The sequence below is a fragment of the Macrotis lagotis genome, chromosome 2, assembly GCF_037893015.1.
Source record: "Macrotis lagotis isolate mMagLag1 chromosome 2, bilby.v1.9.chrom.fasta, whole genome shotgun sequence".
Classification (NCBI taxonomy): Eukaryota; Metazoa; Chordata; class Mammalia; order Peramelemorphia; family Peramelidae; genus Macrotis; species Macrotis lagotis.
In genome coordinates, this window is record NC_133659.1 from 167,942,507 (window position 1) to 167,962,068 (window position 19,562).

Here is a 19,562-nt window from a genome sequence, read left to right on the forward strand (position 1 = left end):
TGTGCTAGGACTGAGACAGAAAAATGAAATATTCCTTGTTACCAAGGAGCTTCTACATATATGAATCCACACAAAATACAGACAAGATGGTTTAGTAGGATGACACTAGCTGCTAGAATAAGAAATGGCTTTATGTAGGAGGTGCTGATTGAATGGAGCTCTGAAGCAAATGAAGGAATCTAAAATGTAGAGATGATGTAGCCAGACTGGCAAAGAAAATAACATTTTGTGTTGGGCCTGGACCCTTGGGCCTCTGTCCACAAAGGTGCTACATACACACAATGTTCAGGTATGGTAACCAGAAAACCAAAGATGGAATTGAGACATGTCCATCCCTCCTGGGCACCCCCATCCCAGTCCCCCACACACATACAGACACTTCATGAAATTCACACAATAAGGAAAGGGAGCAGCCAGGTGAGGCCCCCACAACCTCCTCCTTAAAAAAACTTGAGGAAAAGATGCTTTCCCATTCCCCTAATTTAACTCTGGTTAAACATTGTCATCCCATCCTGAATGCAAAATAATCAGTTCTAGGACTCGGCTGCTAGACATCTGGTTAAGTCACCTGTTTACTATAGCAATTTATACCAATGAAGCAGGAAATCCCATATATTATTTTTAAAACAGATTTAAATCTTTTGTTTTTTCCGCCACTTTCATTTCCAAATAGTGCCATCCCCTCTACCCCTGCCTAGCAAGTTATCCCTTATAAAAGCAGAATAAGAGAAAAAAAAAATGTTGAGCAAAACTAACCAACCTATCAATGGAGTCTGCCAGCCTATGCAGTGTTTCACATCCAAAGTCCCCCACCTCTGCAAAGGGAGGAAAATGAGGTTCGCCCCCCCCCCCAGACCAGACCTGTGACTTCACTGGTGTGGGGTATAGAGAACTGCCTGTGAGAAACTTTCCTTTTCCAAGGCATAACTGTGGGTGCTCTGTTACTTCTGGCCTGAGGGCACTGGAAGGCTAAATGTCCAGGGTCACCCAGTCAGATTATGTCAGAGACAAGTCTTGAACCTAGGTATTCCTGAATTCAAAGCCAAGTCCTGATCTATCACCACTCAGCATTTTCCTCTTTTTTCCAAGACTGAGTCTAATTAATATAGTTAAGCAAAATTCAGATTTGAGTTTTAGTTCTTAACCTTTGCAAGATCGATATATAGTACTAAGTATCTTGTTTTCCTGGTTCTTCTTACTCTACTCTGAATTTTTCCAATCATTTCCCCAGACACAAGTCTATTATGATTTTAGATATTTACCAACTCATAGGTATCCTGTTTATAATTTTTTTGCTGCCACTACAAGTATTGAATCCCAGTCTCCTTAATTCAATTGGTCTTTCCCAGCTGTCAATTCTAAGGTACCAGCCAGGAGTTGTCACTAGTACCCCTCCCCCCCCCACAATACCTGCCAAGAACCTGGCCAGCAGCACAGGGCTAAAAGGGTAATTATCCAGGCCCTATTTGACTTTAGATCCAAAGGAGCCTCTTAGGCTTATTTACTGTGTGAGGGAATAGCTACTCTTTCTAGACCTGCCCTGTTTACCTGAGAGATCCATCCAGAAGACAATGAGGCACTTATAATACAGGGAACAATCTGGGGTTACCTCAAATACCAGAGCAGGGAATCAGAACAGCAGGTCCCTGAGAAAAATGCTGTCCTAAGGTTTTTCATCTGAGTCTAGGGTTTTGATTCAAGAAACAGAAGGGGAGGAGAAGGTGGAGATAATGGTGAAAGTTCAGTTTATGAGGCAAAGAGATGTCACCAAAGGCCAGTCTGTTAGAAAACAAGTCCTTAAGTAATGTAATCAGATGGGATGAAGGCCTCTTTGCTGTCAAAGGGCCTAACTTTGGTCTGAAGGGACCAAATTAGAGACCACCAAGATGGGGCTGAAATCTAGAATAGCAGCTTTGAGGTGACAGAGGACAATCCAAAGAGGAAAGGTTCATGAACCTGCAGAGCACAGAGTGTTGGGAAGCCTCAGGGAACAGCTGATAGTTAAAAAACTAAGGTCAAATTTAGGGCACTGGTACTTTAAGATTCAGGTCCAAATTAGCCAGTGCAAAATGTTCACCATTACCCTTTTGGCATTAAAAAATATATAAAGCAATTAGGAGGAAAAATTTGTAGAAAGTTTGATGTGAGCCATGATAAAGCTAAATAGACCATTTTGGAATGAACAAAGAGGGAAAAATATAACTAGGGGGGAAAAATCTCTTAGCAATGGAATTTGCTGTTAGCAGTTCATCAGTGTCCTTGGGAAATCACTTTATGACTTGGGTCATGCCACTTAACCTACCTGGGCCTCAGTTTTCTCACCTGTAAACTGAAGGACTGGAGACCTGATGGCCTTTGAGGTTCTTTGTAGCACCTATACAATATTCATAGTATCTTTTATGATAGCAAAAAACAAAGTAGGTGGCTCATTGCCTAAGGAATGTCTCAAGGTCTGTGAATGTAATTGTCAGGGATAACAAACTAAAGAACTTGGAGAATCATGGGACCGCTAACAACTGTTGCAGAAGTAAGCAGAACCACGAGAACAATACTGCAGTAATATAAATAAAAACACTGAAAAGCAGCCAGACTCCAGTTGATTTTAGTGACCCAAATTAGTCTAGGAGAATGGAAGATAAAACAAATTTCCCTCCTTTAGGAAGAGAGAAGAGGACTAGGGGTATATGTCCATGTGCTATCAGATATGAGTTGATTGGTTTTTCTTAAATTTTTTGTCACTAGGGAGGGTTTAATAGGAAGTGAGCATATTTGGAAATGTCCATAGTATCAGAAACAAAAGTTATCACTAAATCTTAGGGTGGAATTTCTCAGTGCTTAATTCCCCTCACACAGTACAAGGAGTGGTCTGCCCTGGATGATTAAGAAAACAATTACTCCATGCAGCCAAGGGGAACAGAGATAGAATTATATTTAAAAAGCACTGTCATATTTTATATCTGGTCCTAATATCTGATGTAATCACCAGACATCATGAATAAAGTATGTGGTTCACTCTCCAGGCTGTCCCATACTGAAGAGGGAAAAGACAAGAAATGCACACACACTACATTTACAAAGTATTACATCACCCTTGGGTTTCTGGCAAGGGACATTCTTCTTGGTTGGCAAATAGGCTGTATCACCTACAATTAAGAGGCAGGGTGGTGTAATGGCTAGAGCACTGGACTTGGAAGTCAGACCACCTGGCTTCCAGTCCTGGCTCTGTTATTTACTAGTTGAATGACCTTGAGCAAGTCACGACCTCTTTGAACTTGTTTCTTCATCTGTAGAATGGGAATAATATTTTCACTCTCTACCTCCCCAAGGTTATCATGAGGATCTATGAAGATGTTTTGTCCCCCATAAATGGTCTACAAGTTTTTATTTCAGCTATTTATCTCAGTGGGATAATTCTCACAATCTATAGTAATAACCATAAGTAAACAAATTACATGTAAAGAAAAAGCCAACTGGAGAACAAAATCTCCCCCCACCTTGAAGCCTTCTTTTCCTGACTCTGCTTAGTTGGAAGAAGAATGGAGGAGAGAACCCTAGACATCTGATGACAAGAATCAAGGAGATAAGGTAGTGTTGGACACATGGGTCACACTGCAACACACAGATTCTGGAAGATAGTCTGAGCTGATATTACTCCTGACACTCTGGCCCTGAAGGATGTAAAGGCAACCCTAAGGACACACAGGCAGTCTCAATTCCATAGTCACTCCAGATTGGCACATAATTACCTGAATTTGAAGCCACTGGAACTGAAGGACTCAAGCCTGAATCACTACAATAAATAAGAAAAATTTTAGCTTATGTTACATCTCGTAAAGAAGACAATGGTCACAAAATAACCCTTGGGGGTTTTCTGCCCTTCCAATGATAACACCTATTTTCTAATGATCACTTTGAATGAATGCAACGAAACTGAGCTCACTATGCATCATTAGGCACATGACTACATTTCTCCACCAATATTGACCTGGACAGGGTGGAACTGTGCACACTCTGAACTCACCCTTGGAAAAACAGATAAACCATCCCCCAGCTCTTAAGAGTTCACCAAGTTGGGAGGGACAGATTTTAATGAAATCAAAATATTCAAGCAGGATAAGCGAGGAAGTGGGAATAAATCACTGTTCCTATGACAGACTTAAGAGTTTGAAAAATTTCTGAATATTATCTTCTCCCATCTGAAGGGACACTACCAGCCATGGCAACTACCCTATGGGGTTAGTATGGTATAGTGGGAAGACCAGTGGATTTGAAAATCTGGCTCTACTATTTATCATTTGTGTAACCTCAAGCAAGTCACTGAATCTTAGGTCTCAGTTTCCTGAGGGAGTTAGGATAATCTCTAAAGGAGACATTGGGGTACAACGCAAAAATAGATTTGAAGTCAAAAGACCTGATTCAAAGCCTACCTGATACTAATGTGTTCCCTGAGCAAATCTTAGTTTCCTTATCTGTAAAATGTGAGTGTTGGACTATGATTCCTTCAAGCTCTAAGTCTTTCATCATATAATATCCCCCAGCTCTAAATCCTATGACTCTAGACTCTACAGGCACCAAATTCCCATAGCTATGGACTGTGGCCATACATATCAGCTTGCCGTCGGAGCCACTGTTGGCAGGCACTGCTGTCCTGAATGTACTGAAGGACCTCTGACAACATGGTACGTTTCAGACGCTCCTCCTCTCGGGTCTTCTTGAGGTGATCGTAGGCTCTGGCACCTGAAGAAAAGGTCAAGATCATGAAGCCTTAACTGCCTAGCAGTGCTGCCTGGATGGATCCTCTTCCTAGCCTCAGTTAATTGGCTAAGCTGCTGCATTTTCTTTAACAAAATTACTTCCATGAACTGAAAGAAAATCTAAAATTTTTCTTGATACTGAATGAAAAGTGTACAACTTCCTCAAAGTTCTCTCTCCTCTTCTTCAACCTGAAGGATATATATGATTATACAAGTATGGGTCTACATCATGAAGTTTTAACCTGGGGTTCATGAATTTGCTTTTTAAAAATATTCTGATATCTATGTTTCAATAGAATTGGTTTACTTTGTAATCTTATGTTTCTTATCTTCTGCATTTAAAGACATTATTATGAGAAGGCAGCATTATGTTTTATCAGAGTACCCTAGGGTTCCCAAATGAGATTAAAAACTTTTGAATGTGTGAGAAGTTAAGGGAAAGAACTCAATCTTCACCAGTAAAGCCTGAAACAAAGCAGACCTGCATGACACCAAACCTTTTGATATAGGCACAGAGGTCAACCTGAGTGTACTTACTACAAAAATTGGTGATACCGGCTGTCCTGTACTCCTGAAGCCTCTTGATTTCCCTTCGAAGTTCAAATTCTACTGTCTCCACCAAAAAAGAATGAAGGACAAACAATAGATTAAAAAATAATAAATTGGTGAACACTAATATTGGCATTTCCACAATTTGAGTCATTCTACATCATGCCACAAGATCAGGTTGGGGAGATTCTATTTAGGGAGACTTATTTAAAAACTTTTCCCCACTGGCAGCTTCAATCAGAAGCTGATTAAAAAACTAATAGATGTTCTCCAGCTGTTATGAAGAGATGCTTGTTGTCTCCAAGGGAGCCGAAAACTAACTGGTTTCAATTAACTCTCCTTAAAAAGAATACCCCACCTCTGTGAAAAGTTCAGACCCTGGCATCCAAATCCTTTCACCTGTGAGGTCTATTTCTTGAGATTAGGTGATATGTCCCTTCTTCAGGGAAAGCACAAAGGCCCCAGATAGGATTTCTTTGTGGCTTTCCTCATAAAGGGACAAAAGAGTAGCTTGTTTTCCACAGAACCAAGGTTTCTGTCTTCCCTGAACAGAGAGATCAGGTTGCATAGGCTGGGATATTAAGCAATGGATCACTCTTGAGCCTGGAAGGATTTTAGAAATTGAGTTCTGACAAAGGAATGGCTCGGTTGGGTGGGTTCAGCTCTTTACAGGTGACACATGAACAGGGTTCAGCCCAAGCTGGGGCAGGATGTGAAAGATCACTCATAAGGACAAACTGCATGTGGACAGACAGTCAAACAGGACCACATAATTAGCTCAGACTAACGCATACTAATGTGCAAGGAAATATTTGAGAGATGAGAACTAGATGAATTCATTGGTAAAGGGCCTTCCCAGAATTCTGTCTTTGGTAATCCTGGGGAAGGTGTAGTCACCATGCACATAAAGCCACTGGCTGAGATTACATATTGAGTAATTAGTCTGTGCTGGTTTAAAGCCTGCATCTTACTGCCTAAATTACCTGAGTTATATGATGGTGGAAATCAGGTGAAGGAAGCTGTTCTCTCAGAAACTTCACATAAAGGGAAGTGAGTATTGGTCATACCATCTGGATGACTCAAACTCTAGAGCTTCTGAAACACCTTGTGTTCCCCCAGAGAAGTCACTTAAAAGTGACTCTTCTTCCACCCTCAAAGTCATAAAATCACCTCTAGGGTCATAACAGAAGAGCCAAGACAAATATCTATGTATTAGAAGTGTATGTTAACAATACAACTGAGAGTGCCTCTCCTCTTTGTGCAAAAACATGCACAGACACACAAATATGGAAGTACATTGGTTCCCTACATGCATAGCTTTCAATGAATTTGTCATGTTCGATTGGTCCCACAATCCTCGCGAACCGGCGCATTGTCTCATAAAGATCTTGAACCTCTTTGGGATAACGCCGCTCCATCACTATAAGAAATAACAAGACGTGGTCATTGACATCACAATGAAAGGACAGGGGTTCTGAGGTCATCTGTATTTCCCGAGAGGTAAAGGGGGAGAGGAGGGGAGGAACAGAAACATTAATTTATTAAGCATCTCCAATGTACCAGGCACTATGTAAAGCACTCTACAAATGTTATCTCATTTGAGGGAAGGAAACAGTTTCAAACTTCATGTGATATATTCACCCATGACCAGGAAGCAAACAGGAAAAGCTAAGAATGTAAAACAATAATTATAATAAGAACAGCCAGCTCGTAACCACCATGCAGTGATGTTATCACCCAGGAGCATCTCTGAAGGGCTCCAAGGTGACTGCATATACTTTATTTTACCTGGTTAGGGGCACCCACAAAAGCTAATGGTAGATTCAATTGAGGGGTGACACCTGGCAGCCTGAGTCACACTTTCTGATGTTATATGGCTGCATGGACCCACCCAAATTCACAGCTTTGTTTATTTCCCCAGAATACCTGACAGCCAAGCCAAAGCTGTTGTCTTATCTCTGACACATACAACCCTGATATTAAAATATCCCTCTCCACATGCCCCCTGGTAAGGGGCACACGTCTTCATTGTGTAAATAGGGCATTCTGAACCCTGACAAAGACATGGAACTTGGGGACATTTTGCTACCTCATTCTCCAGAGAGGCCCCCATCCAAAGTGGTCAAAACCAACAGTTTTAGGAGTTACTTCCTTTCTACCCAGAATCTGTAGCAGTAGGAAAAGAGGGTGGGGTGGTTCAAATGGAGAGAATGGGCACACCTTAGGCAGGTAAGCCTGACCCTGTCCTCTTGAAATCACATGTTTTCAACTGCTGAAATAAAGATAATAAATTTAGGAAGAAACCTGTTTTAGCTGAGATTAAGAGGAAATTCCCCTTTGAGGTGACTAACTTTCCAGACAGAAGACATTTTGTCCCTGTTGGTCCAAGGGTAAAGTGGGAGTGGGAAGAAAGGAAAGAATATGGAACTCAAAGTTTTAAAAATGATTAGAATTTGTTTTTACATATAACCAGGGAAAAACAAAATAAAATAAAAAATAAATTTTAATAAAAGTCCATGGTCCAATGCCTAGCAACTAACAGTGAAGAATCCTGTAAAACTAGATAAAAGATGTGATTTACTGGAGTCTCAGTATATGAAAGGGTAGAATTTGGATTAAGGCCAGTCTGTTTTGGACTTCATCCAAGGCAACTTAAAAGTTGGCTTTCTCTGAAAATGTGTCAATTTATGTACTCTGTATCCTAGTAGCTGAGCCCTTCATAGGCAACATGGCTTTCAGCAGCAACAAAACTCCCATGTACTTGTAGCATAAAGCTATTGTTGATGAAGTCAAAGGGGTTGGAGAGATATTTTCCATTCAATGATAAGCAAAACAAGAATAACCAAGCAATCTCTATGGTGAGTAAGGTTCAAATACAAATGACTTATATCCTTGGCTTTCAGTTAAAATCCCATCTTCTGCAAGCTTTTTCCAATCCTAGGGCCTTCCCTCTGCTGCTTATCTCTAATTTATCGAATGTATGTGTGTGTGTGTGTGTCTGTCTGTCTGTCTTGTATCTCTAGTACAGTACTTGGCACTGTGACTTGCACATAGTAGGTACTTAATAAATTCTTCTTTGCCACAAAAGGACATCATGGAAATCAATTTCACCTAGGAGGTGTTCCCTTCAAGGTTACCCTTCTGGAAACAAGATGACCCTAAGAAGTAACAAGACTGGATTTGTTATCTACAGTAGTGTAACTACCAAGTCAACAACTACTATTAGCATTATTAAATTATCATCTTAGTTTACTGAACAAATTATACTTTGCTGATAGAAAAAGATAGCATTGGATTTTAATCTGGCCTATTTATCAGACATATCCCCTACTGACCTCCCAAGGTCAATACTATGGCCTTGAATTCATGCCAAGAAAGGACTGGTTAAAGGAATTGAGAGTGTAAAGCCTTGAGAAGAGAAAACTAAGAAAAGACAACATCATACCTATCTTCAAGGACTTAGAAGGAAGCTGAGAAATCAGACTTGTTCTGCTTGGCCCCAGAGAGCAAAACAAGAAATAACATATGGGATGTTCAAGAAATAAAATGCAGACAACATCAAGAAATATTACTTAACAATGAAAGCAACCTAGAAGGTAAATGACCTGCTTTAGGAAATATTGTGCAGGGGCAGGAAGGGAATGGATTGAACTATTTGACTGCTGAGAGCCCTTCTAACTCATCTGAAAATCTGGATACTCCAAGTTAAGCATTATAATGGTACTATATTATGGCTTTGGTATTACTAATCAATAGTGTTTAGCATTCCCCTGTGTTTAATTCCTTTCTGCTACACAATATACAATTAAGACAGAGCATCAGTTCCTGTTGATTTTTGATAAAACATATATATAATTCAAAGGCCAACAAGTTCTATTATTATCATTGTTATTTAATAGGTGATCCCAAAATACTTCATCATGCACTTTTAGAAAGTGATTTAATGCTTTTCCATTAGTATTTGACTTGTCTTAATTTAGAAATTAATTACTTTGTCCCAAACTGGAGAGGGTGCATGATTAGTTTTAATCTAGTCATTCTTTCTGGAAAATATTTTAAAATAAATACAGTAATAGTACTTACACTGAAATTTTTTAAGGTTGATTAAGCCATGATCTCGTATTATCCTAGGATAAAAAAGAAAAACCCCCATAAGATAATGTTCACATGATAATGAATGTGAATGTAGTGTATCATTAACTAAAAGAGGCAAGGGAAGAGTAATGAATAGAGGGCTGACCCCAGACATAATGGATCTAGTCACTTGAGTTCAAGTCATTTAACCTCTCAGTGACTCTGGCAACTCTTTTTTTTTCATTTTTTTTTTTTAGGTTTTTGCAAGGGAAATGGGGTTAAGTGGCTTGCCCAAGGCCACACAGCTAGGTAATTATTAAGTGTCTGAGGGTGGATTTGAACTCAGGTACTCCTGACTCCAGGGCTGGTACTCTATTCACTGAGCCACCTAGCCGCCCCCTGGCAACTCTTTAAGACAAGGGATTTTAACCCCTTGGGTTCCAAGAACACATTTTGTATTTCATGAACTTAAATAGTGAAAAAAGATTACACCTTTATTTTCACTAACCTCTAACTGATAGTATTTTCTGAAATTATTTAAAAACATGATTCTGAGTAGAGGTCCATAGGCTTTATCAGACTGCCCAAGGGGTCCATTATGTAAAAAAACTGTGAAGAACCTCTGTTCTAAGACCATAAGTTGGCTGGTAGAGGCTGATCTGCCTTGGTAGCTAGTTTCCTCACTATGAGGAAAAAAAAGATTCTTCACCTAAGTCCTACTCCTATGCCTCCTCATAGTATGGAGAATCCAAGAAGTTCTTTTGTTCCTAAAGGTTTTACCAAGTGAATTTGATGTATTGGCAGGTCCTACCAGACCTGATAGCAGGCTCCTAATAAATGTTTACTGATTGTTTGATTTGATTGATCAAAAGCTTCAAGGTCAGGCTAATACAGACTATGTCTACTGCCTGAGGATCAGTCTAACTAAAACTAGAAAGAATCAACATTACCCTTGAAACCAATTATTAATAGGACTGATGTGAAATGTACTGGTACTGAGAATACTCACCAAGATAAAATAAAAGATCTAATAAATATTTTAATAATTTAATGTACTGCAGTTTTTTTTTTTGTACCCAGTGTTTATTAGGTTAAAGATTCTATATAGGGAGGTAAAGAATAGGGAAACTAAGACTCAAAAAAGTGAAGCTACTTAACGCCAAGGTTCTCAGAGCCAGCAAATTGAAAACAAAATCAGAATTTTTGAACACTTTTTGCATTGTCTTGACTTTATATTACTGGAATATCTCTCTCTAGCCTCACCTGTTGAAATTTTAGCCATCTTTCAAGGCCCAATAGAAATGCCACTTCCTCCCTGAAGTCTTTCTTGATTCCTCCTGCCCTACTTCCCAAATATGGATATGACCTCTCCTCCCTCCAAAATCTCATAGTTTTGTACCTTTCTCTGTACATGCCTTGTTTTCTCTACTGTACTGTTAGATCCTTGAGGGCAAGAACAGACTCTTTCTAAATTTTCTCTAAATCCAGCATAGTGCTTTGTACAAATTGCTTGATAAATGTTGATTGTCTCCCACATTTTTTCCAGGCAACATATGGAGTAGCTGCTTAATAAAAATTTGTTAAATGAATGAATCAATCTAGGACTCTACCTCATGGAACAAAAGATGTGTGCCTGCTACTTACAAGGACACATTCTAGGACGGTAAGGCCAGGTTAAAGGAGAGCTGGGAAAATCATCTAGGTCACTGAGATTATACCACAGTAATCACAAGAGCATGATTAACATTTCCTTTATATGATGCTTCACAACTTCTTACAATCCACTTCAACAAATATTAATTATTTACAGGCAGCTAGGTGGCGCAGTGGATAAAGCATTGGCCCTGGAGTCAGAAGTACCTGGGTTCAAATCCGGTCTCAGACACTTAATTACTTAGCTGTGTGGCCTTGGGCAAGCCACTTAACCCCATTGCCTAGCAAAAACCTAAAAAAAAAAACCACCCAAATATTATTTACTTCCTGCTATGTGAAAGGCACTATGGACATTAGGATGAACTAGGATCTATTTCTTGTCCTCAAGGAGTTTATATTTTACTATGGAAGTATAGCACCCAAAGGAGAGACCAAGACAAATTAACCCAAGAAAATCTAAGCTTCAGAGAGGAAGCAGGCAGTACATGACTGGGTCATGAAGAATTTGGACAGGTAGGGATAAAGAAAAAGTACATTTAAAAGGCAGCTTGATATAGTGGAAAGGGCACTGGATTTGAAACCATAGGACTGAGTTCAAATCTGGACTTTAATACTTAGAAGTTTTGTGTGACCTTGGAGTAAATCTTAGGGCTTCAATCTCCTCCTCATAAAAGTGAGAGGATGGGTCTAGATAATCTCTAAGACTCCTTTCAGATCAAAATCTGTATTCTTAGGATATAGGTATATGAGATGATATGTGAGAATGTAGAGAGGAGAAAGCCATCAGATATATTTCTGTATAATCCTTATTTAAAGGAGGAAGTAGGGCTATGTACTTCACACAGAACTTCCAGTGAACCATCAGAGGTTAATTAATGTCAGTGTTAAATGAGGCTAACACCAACATCTGAGCCTCTGCTCTAAACCCCAGTCTCTCTTACTCTTTGTCCCTAATTGTGTTTCAGGCAGAACAAAAGCTTGTACTGTCAGGAACACTGAGGAACTGGTTTGCTATTTTAGGCCTTTCTAGCAGAGTGCTTTCATTCTTCATCAGTGTTTCCCCAAGCTCCAGGCCTAATAAAGATATGATGTATTGCCATGGGACCACACTCTCTCTCTCTCTCTCTCTCTCTCTCTCTCTCTCTCTCATCACACTCTTGTCACTCTCTCTCTCATAAAGTTCTTTCTTAAACAGATAGATGTAATCCTTACACTTTGGATCATCTAACCTAAATCCATCATTGTATAGAAGTGTGGAATCTGGGGCCCTGAGGGGGAGAAGTGTCTCAATTGGTACAAAAGAATCAGTCAATTAATATCCTTTGTGGGCCAAACCCTAGGAAAACAAATCTAAGAACCAAACAGAGCCTGCCCTCTAGACAGGACAACTGTTTCCTCTATTTTACAGAGGAGGAGACTGAGGCTTGGAGCTCTTAAGTAATTTGACAGCAGGGACATACTAGTTAGGAGACAACTAGAGTATGAACCTGGGTCTCCCAACTCTGAGTACCCTGGGGCTTTTTCCAATACCCTGCTCTATTTCCAGGACCAAACTGGGTTCTGTAAACTTTAACACCTGAGTCTGTATTTTGGGTCTATTGGAACACCAGCAGAATATACATCCAGGAATCTGCCTGAAAATTATCCAGTGCATTTTAGCTCATGCCTCTTTTCTTGGGAGATCAAAACTGCAAAACTGCATCATCGCATCTGTCATCATAACATTCCTCTGAGGTTAGGAGGGAGTAAAAATGGAACAAGGATTATTATCCCTCTTTGAAAGCCAGAAAAATTGAGGCACAGGGACTTGCCCAAGGTCACAGAGTGAGTCATCAGCCACACAGTACTGATGAGCCCAATGAAGTTAACATTTCAATGTCAGAAGTTGAGAGTTGGTTGAGTAAACTTACTTTTTCCGCCTCTGCCTCTCCTTTAACCTGGAGTGATAGATATCTACCACAGCAATCTTCAGGGCTGAAAACACAAAAGCCATGACAAAAATAAATCTGTTATTCAAGTTCCCCTGGTCCTTGAAGTCCACATGGCCAAATAATACATACTTAATTGCTAGACTGCTTACCTGTGGAAAGATGAAAATGTACCCTAAATACCTTAAAGTTCTCTAGCAGCAAATTCTAACTCAGGATCTCAGGTCTTCATTCCTTCTCCTACACAGGTATAAACTCAATTATTTTATATAGGCCTCATCTTTCTATAGAACTTCACTTTAATCTCTCTGGTCATCTTACTTAGGGCAAGAGTAAACAGTTCAGCTGTCCATTATACAAGATAGATAGGCCTTGGGTACCTTAAAGTAATGCAGCAAAGTAATTATATCATAATTTGTATTCTTATAAATTGACAAGTATTCTTTAATATCTTCTTCACATTAGGAACTGTGCTGGGTGCTGGGAATACAAATACAATGCATGAAGCAATCCCTACTTGCAAGAGAATCATAGACCTAGAGCTGGGAAGGAACTTTAGAGGCAATCTAGCCCAGTTCCTCCATTTTACAAGGGGGAAACTGAGCCCTATACAGATGATCAAGTATCAAAGGGAGGACTTGAATACAAGTCATTTAATTCTATAACTGGTACCCTTACAAATTCAATCAAGAAAATGAATATTAATTATAAACCCAACTGATCAGGCAGAAATGTAGAGGACCCATATGGGAAGGGGGGGGACAATGGAGAAGCAACATGAAAATGGGATTGATGTAGACTGCAGGAAAAGTGAGGTCAGGAAACAATGTGGAGATAAGACTTTACATCTGGACTGGGATGTATGTAGTTGGTTTGATGTGGATGTTTTTTGGTGGGGAGGGGAAGGAATGAGGAGAAACAAGGAAATATTTTAGGACTAAAGCTTTCCATCTGGTTTGAATAGCTCCACTCTTCTCAAATGAAAAACTATTTCACACTTGAACCTGTGCCCTGATCTTGCTTACCCTAATCCATTAGTAGCTAAACTCTTCTGCAAATCCATTGGGAAAAGGAAGACAAAGGGAAGGCAAGAAAGGGAAAAGAAAATCATGGTTGGAATTTGTCCAGAGACCAGATATTCCTGGTCATCTACCTTCAAATACCCAAAGTTGAACTTACCCATCCCAAATTTTTCTTGATATTCTTGTTTCTGTCAAAAGAATCTTTTTTATGCCAGTAATCTAAAATAAAAACTTGACATCTTTGCCTACACCTTTTCCTTCTATAAGTAGTTACTTCTTCCTTTATAATGTTATCTCACTTTTTTCATCCATTCCCATGACCACTATCTTATCTTTCATCAGCACATACCTCAATTACTGAAGTAGTCTCATACTTGGTTTCCTTTCCTCCAGTCTCTCAGTTTCCTAAAAGAGCTTCCATCATTTCATTCTCTTATTCAAAACCTTCAGAAGCTTCCCCATTACTTGGAGGATAAAGTCAAAATTCTTTAAAGCACAATATGAACCAAACCTACTGCTTCAGTTTATCTATCAATCTCTCCAATAAATCCTTTGTTCCAGGCAGAATTGCCCTCCTCTTTTTTCCTTGCCTCTGAAGATTCCTTTGCTTTAACTATGGTTTCCCATTGAATTCTGCCCATCTACATTAAGGCCCAACAGAAGTTCTACTTCATCCAGACTTCAGGAAAACACAAAAATTGTCTTCAGGTATCTAAAGGACCACCAGGAGGAAGAGAGATTAATTTTAATTTGCTTGGCCTCAAGGGCCAATGAATGGAAATTGTACAGTGACAGTCTTAGAGGTAAGAAAAAACTTCATAACAATCAGAACCACCAATCAAGGAAGGAGGGAGGGAAGAAAGGAAAGAAAGGAAAGAAAGGAAAGAAAGGAAAGAAAGGAAAGAAAGAAAGAAAGAAAGAAAGAAAGAAAGAAAGAAAGAAAGAAAGAAAGAAAGAAAGAAAGAAAGAAAAGAAATCAGAGCTGCCCATAAGTGAAATGAACTGTCTCCAGATAATATCACTGTAGGTCTTCAAGCAGAAGGTGGATATGGAAAAGATTTCACTTCAAATTGGATTAGAATATCTTTAATATCCCTTCTAACTCTGAGTTCTCCAATTCCTCTGTTAACTTCCCTGATCACTTAACCCCATGGAAGTTCTTTTCAGAACTTCTAACATTTACTTAGAGACATTTAGGTAGCACAGTCGAGAGAACATTAGGCTTAGTATGAGGAGGATCCTGCCTCAGATACTTTCATGATGTGTGACCCTGAGTCACTTAACCACTGTCTACCTCAGTTTCTTCATCTGTAAAATGGAAATAACAGCCCCTATATTTATAGAATGGTTGTGGGGATCAAAAGAGATTATATCCTGCAAAGTAATTTGCTAACTTTAAAGTACTATATAAAAGCTAGCTGTTGTTATTATTATTACTACTAAAAATTTAATCATACTGTTTCATAATGCCTCTTATATTGTTGTCTTGAATAACATTTCATGTATCTATATCTTTTTTTTTTGCAAGGAAAACGGGGTTAAGTGGCTTGCCCAAGGCCACACGGCTAGGTAATTATTAAGTGTCTGAGACCGGATTTGAACCCAGGTACTCCTGACTCCAGGGCCGGCGCTTTATCCACTGCGCCACCTAATCGCCCCTCATGTATCTATATCTTATTTCCCCGATTAGATCACAAGCTTTTTGAGGATAGGACAAATGTACTATAGCTCTTTGTTACTATGCTACCTAAACGTCTTATGGGCAGCTCTAATTTCTTTCCTTCCTTCCTTCCTTCCCTTCAATATTATTCATTCTTCTATAAATACTTGTTGAATTAATGATAAAAGAGAAAATATGATTCTGTTACTTAACAGCTCTGGGGGAAAAAAAAGCCTGAGTAGAAAAGATGTCAACACTATTATCTAACAGGTCCTTATTTTTCATTATCTATGGACTTCATTTCTCTGTTTCCTATTATCATAATTAACAGAGAATAGATTGCTTATTTAGAAGAAGATTCATTTGTGAAATGCCCTCAAAAGCAAATCTCTAGCTTAGAAAGGAAGAAAACTGTTGGTAAAGAAAGACAAACTCTTGCCAACTCTAGAAAAAAACATGGGGAGCTGAGGATGGGGAGGTGGTAATGTAACCAATCCATGCTACTCTGAATCATTCTTCTCATTTAGATTTCCATGGATTCTGAAGGCATCCTAAGGTTACATTTTCTGGGTAGGTCCTAGAAATATCTTGATGAATTGGTATATCCTTAAATAAGTTTTGTGTGGGCTAGTGGGATTTTTTCCCCCTTTTTTTGGCTTGAAGGGAGCCAGTAGAGATTTTCTCATTATTATTAAGTGCCAATATACTCCCCAAAGAAATGGCTGGGCAGATGGCCTATCTTCAGTGCTTTGAAAAACAATAAAGCATTATACACTTGGAAAATGTTATCAGACCCATTACAATATACCAGTTTCTGATGTGAGGCAAAGACTTCAGTTGTGTCTATGTTTTGTCCCTTTCTTCCCACCACTGGAATCATTTTTTTTTAGGTTTTTGCAAGGCAAATGGGGTTAAGTGGCTTGCACAAGGCCACACAGCTAGGTCATTATTAAGTGTCTGAGACCGAATTTGAACTCAGGTACTCCTGACTCCAGGGCCGATGCTTTATCCACTGTGCCACCTAGCTGCCCCAGAATCATTTCTTTCAAGGAAACTGTCCTAGTTCAATGACACAGCCTGGTATGGTCCTTTCCCTGGAGCCTCAAGAACTCTAGGTAAATTCAAATCACAATCCCTTTGACTTCTCTTTAAAGAAGTTTGAGAGGCAAGCTCAAATTAAGGTGGCACAAGCTTAGTCCAGGACAAGAATAAGTTAGCACTCAATATGTACTTTTCTTTAGCATCAGATTTTATGGTAGAAAAAAAAAATAGAATGATCCAAAGAGAAAAACCAAGACCAAATTATCTCATCAGATTCATCAATTTTTGAGCCAGTATATAATCTCAAATTAAGCTGTCAGGAAATAGTCATATTAGCCTGTATTTATAAAACTCTGAGATTTACAAAATATTTTACATACATTATCTCATGTGAGTCTCACCACAATTCTGTGAAATAGGTAGTGGAAATATTATATTCCCCTTTCATAATGAGGAAAACAAGACTCAATAGAGGGTTTTGTTTTTTGTTTTTAGATTTTTTTTCAAGGCAATGGGGTTAAGTGGCTTGCCCAAGGCCACACAGCTAGGTAATTATTAAGTGTCTGAGGCCAGATCTGAACCCAGGTACTCCTGACTCCAAGGCCGGTGCTCTATTCACTGCGCCACCTAGCCGCCCCTCAATAGAGGTTTTAAGTGACTTACCCATGGTTCCACATCAGCTAAGCAGTGGCAGAGTTGGAAGCTCTCATGAGACCAAGTCCAACACACTTTTTATTAGATCATACTGCCTAAGGACATCACTGTCCTGGAGATGGCAAATAATGAAGGAAAGACTGTTTAGGAATATAAAGTAGTATATCTCTCCATCACCTCATCCTCAGGAAATTTTTCAGAATTATAACAGAACTGTCTAAAAGATGTATGTGGATATCAACTAATTCAGGTCTAAATGAGCTGCAAGGCCTGAGATAGTTCTTTGGTCATGAAGAAGGGTTACTCTATCCAGAACACACTTTTGTTCTGCTCAAAAAAAAAAAACCATCTTGAGTTACCCAAAAGGCTTCTGGAGTTGTAACTTTAAACTTGTATCAGAGCTGAATAGTCATGGTAATATGCCTTTTGCGGAGAAAACACTAGATTCAGCCAGGTTCAGCTTTTCCATTTTTTAGTTTTATGAACTTGGGATATCAGTTACTGGTCTTCTCTGAGTTTCAGTTTTCTTATTTATTAAAGATGGATAAAAATCCTTTAATAGTAAAAAGTGCCCAAGACTTAAAAGAAGAAGTAGATCTGGGTTTCCAATTCCAGTTATATCCAATCTCTTTCCTAGTTGTGTGACTCTGGGAACCTGACTAGAAAGAACCTGGACTAAGAGTTAGAAGCAGCCCTGGCTTCCAATCTCAGTTCAAACCTTTCCTAGCTATATGACTCTAAGTAATATCATTTCATTTCTTGAAGCCTCAATTTCCTCATTTGTATGGCACTTGCACTAACTATTTCAAAGGAATCTATTGAGCAAAACAATTTGTAAACCTCAAGGTATTAGTAAAGGGGAATTATAATGACATTATGTGATATTAAACAAAAAAAGAATTCAAAGATTTCATTAATGTTTCATTCTTTTTTTACAATTAGGATGCTTTTCCCCAGGCTGATATTCTGAGATCACCCACAGACCCAGTTCCCTCTCTTTGGGCAGGTACCTGTTTCCTGTCCTGCTATGATAAATTGTGATTCCCTTCACTAAAAGTGCCCCAAAGTTTGGCTCTTCCCCAGATATCATGAAAGCTTTATGAGGTATTATTCTTATTTTTCTTTCTAAATATTATGTTCTAAGTATATTTTAGGAGAGATTATTAAGTATGGCTATTCAATATAAAAATTCACATAAATCAGAATCCCACAAGGTAATGGTATTAGTATTCTATGTTATTCTGATAGAAATAATTAATAATAATAATAGATTACGTTTATCTACTACTTTAAAGCTTATAAAATGTTATATATAAAATGATCTCATTTAAGTTTCACAACAGATGCATTCTGAGGACCATGTGACTTTCCCATCTGACTTGAAGCTGAAGCCTTTCTTAGAAGTTGTCTCCTACCTTAGAGAATGAGCTCCTTAAGAGCAGAGACTCACATTTGTATTTTGTCTTTGGCTCTATGTGTATCTCCAGTGTTTAGCACAGGTTTTTTGTGCTTAATAAGTGTTTAATGCATTCGGCTATTATAATCCCTATTTCACAGATGGGAAAACAGGCCCAGAGATATCAAGTGATTTGGCCATTTACCAGAATTAGGATGAGAGGTAGAATTCAAATTTAGAATTTACTGATCCTAAATCAGACACTTGCTGCATTCTACCACATACATGATCTCTATCACACACACATACACACATACACAAATACATACACACATATTCTCATCATACACGTGGGAACATGTAATGACTTGAAGTAGTCATTTATATAATATCAAGGCATTTTAAGTTGAGTTTTAATGTGTCTTCTATAAAGTTGGGCCCACTTGGGAAACTCACAGTTTAGGATAGAAAGAAGAACAAGGGTAATGAGTTCAGTTGTCTGACAAATTCTTTTCTTTACTCTTTTAAATTCCAAGACACTACCCTACCATGCTATTTTCTGGGATCTGTGTGGGAAGGACTTAATGAAAAAACATGAAGAGACTGTGTTGGAAAAATTCTATAAATACTGCTGATAATCAGTTCTGTGTTTGATCCTCTTAGTAAAGTTGAAACTTGTATAACTGGCTTTGGCAGAAAAAACAAAAGAGAGCTAAAGGAACACATAGGGCCAGAACAAATGGGAGGAGGAGAAATACTGGAATCCACCCAGAGTAAAATTTATATTCAAAACCATCTCTTTTCTTTATAAATTACATTCAGAGAGGGGAT

At 38.8% G+C, this 19,562-nt stretch overlaps 1 protein-coding gene across 6 annotated transcripts in view; it reads right to left on the minus strand.

Annotated features, from left to right (window-relative positions):
• The window catches only part of TADA2A (transcriptional adaptor 2A), a 60,338-nt gene that overhangs the window by 5,374 nt on the left and 35,402 nt on the right, over positions 1–19,562 (minus strand). For 5 of the 6 annotated variants that reach the window (XM_074223492.1, XM_074223494.1, XM_074223495.1 and 2 more), the window contains 7 exons: positions 12,941–13,004; positions 9,387–9,430; positions 6,613–6,723; positions 5,292–5,363; positions 4,605–4,737; positions 3,747–3,790; positions 3,090–3,143 (listed from right to left, as the gene is read on the minus strand). In XM_074223492.1, coding sequence (XP_074079593.1) covers positions 3,090–3,143; positions 3,747–3,790; positions 4,605–4,737; positions 5,292–5,363; positions 6,613–6,723; positions 9,387–9,430; positions 12,941–13,004 — 522 coding nt within the window. The remainder of the gene's footprint in view (positions 1–3,089; positions 3,144–3,746; positions 3,791–4,604; positions 4,738–5,291; positions 5,364–6,612; positions 6,724–9,386; positions 9,431–12,940; positions 13,005–19,562) is intronic. The other variant, XM_074223493.1, reaches the window with a different exon arrangement.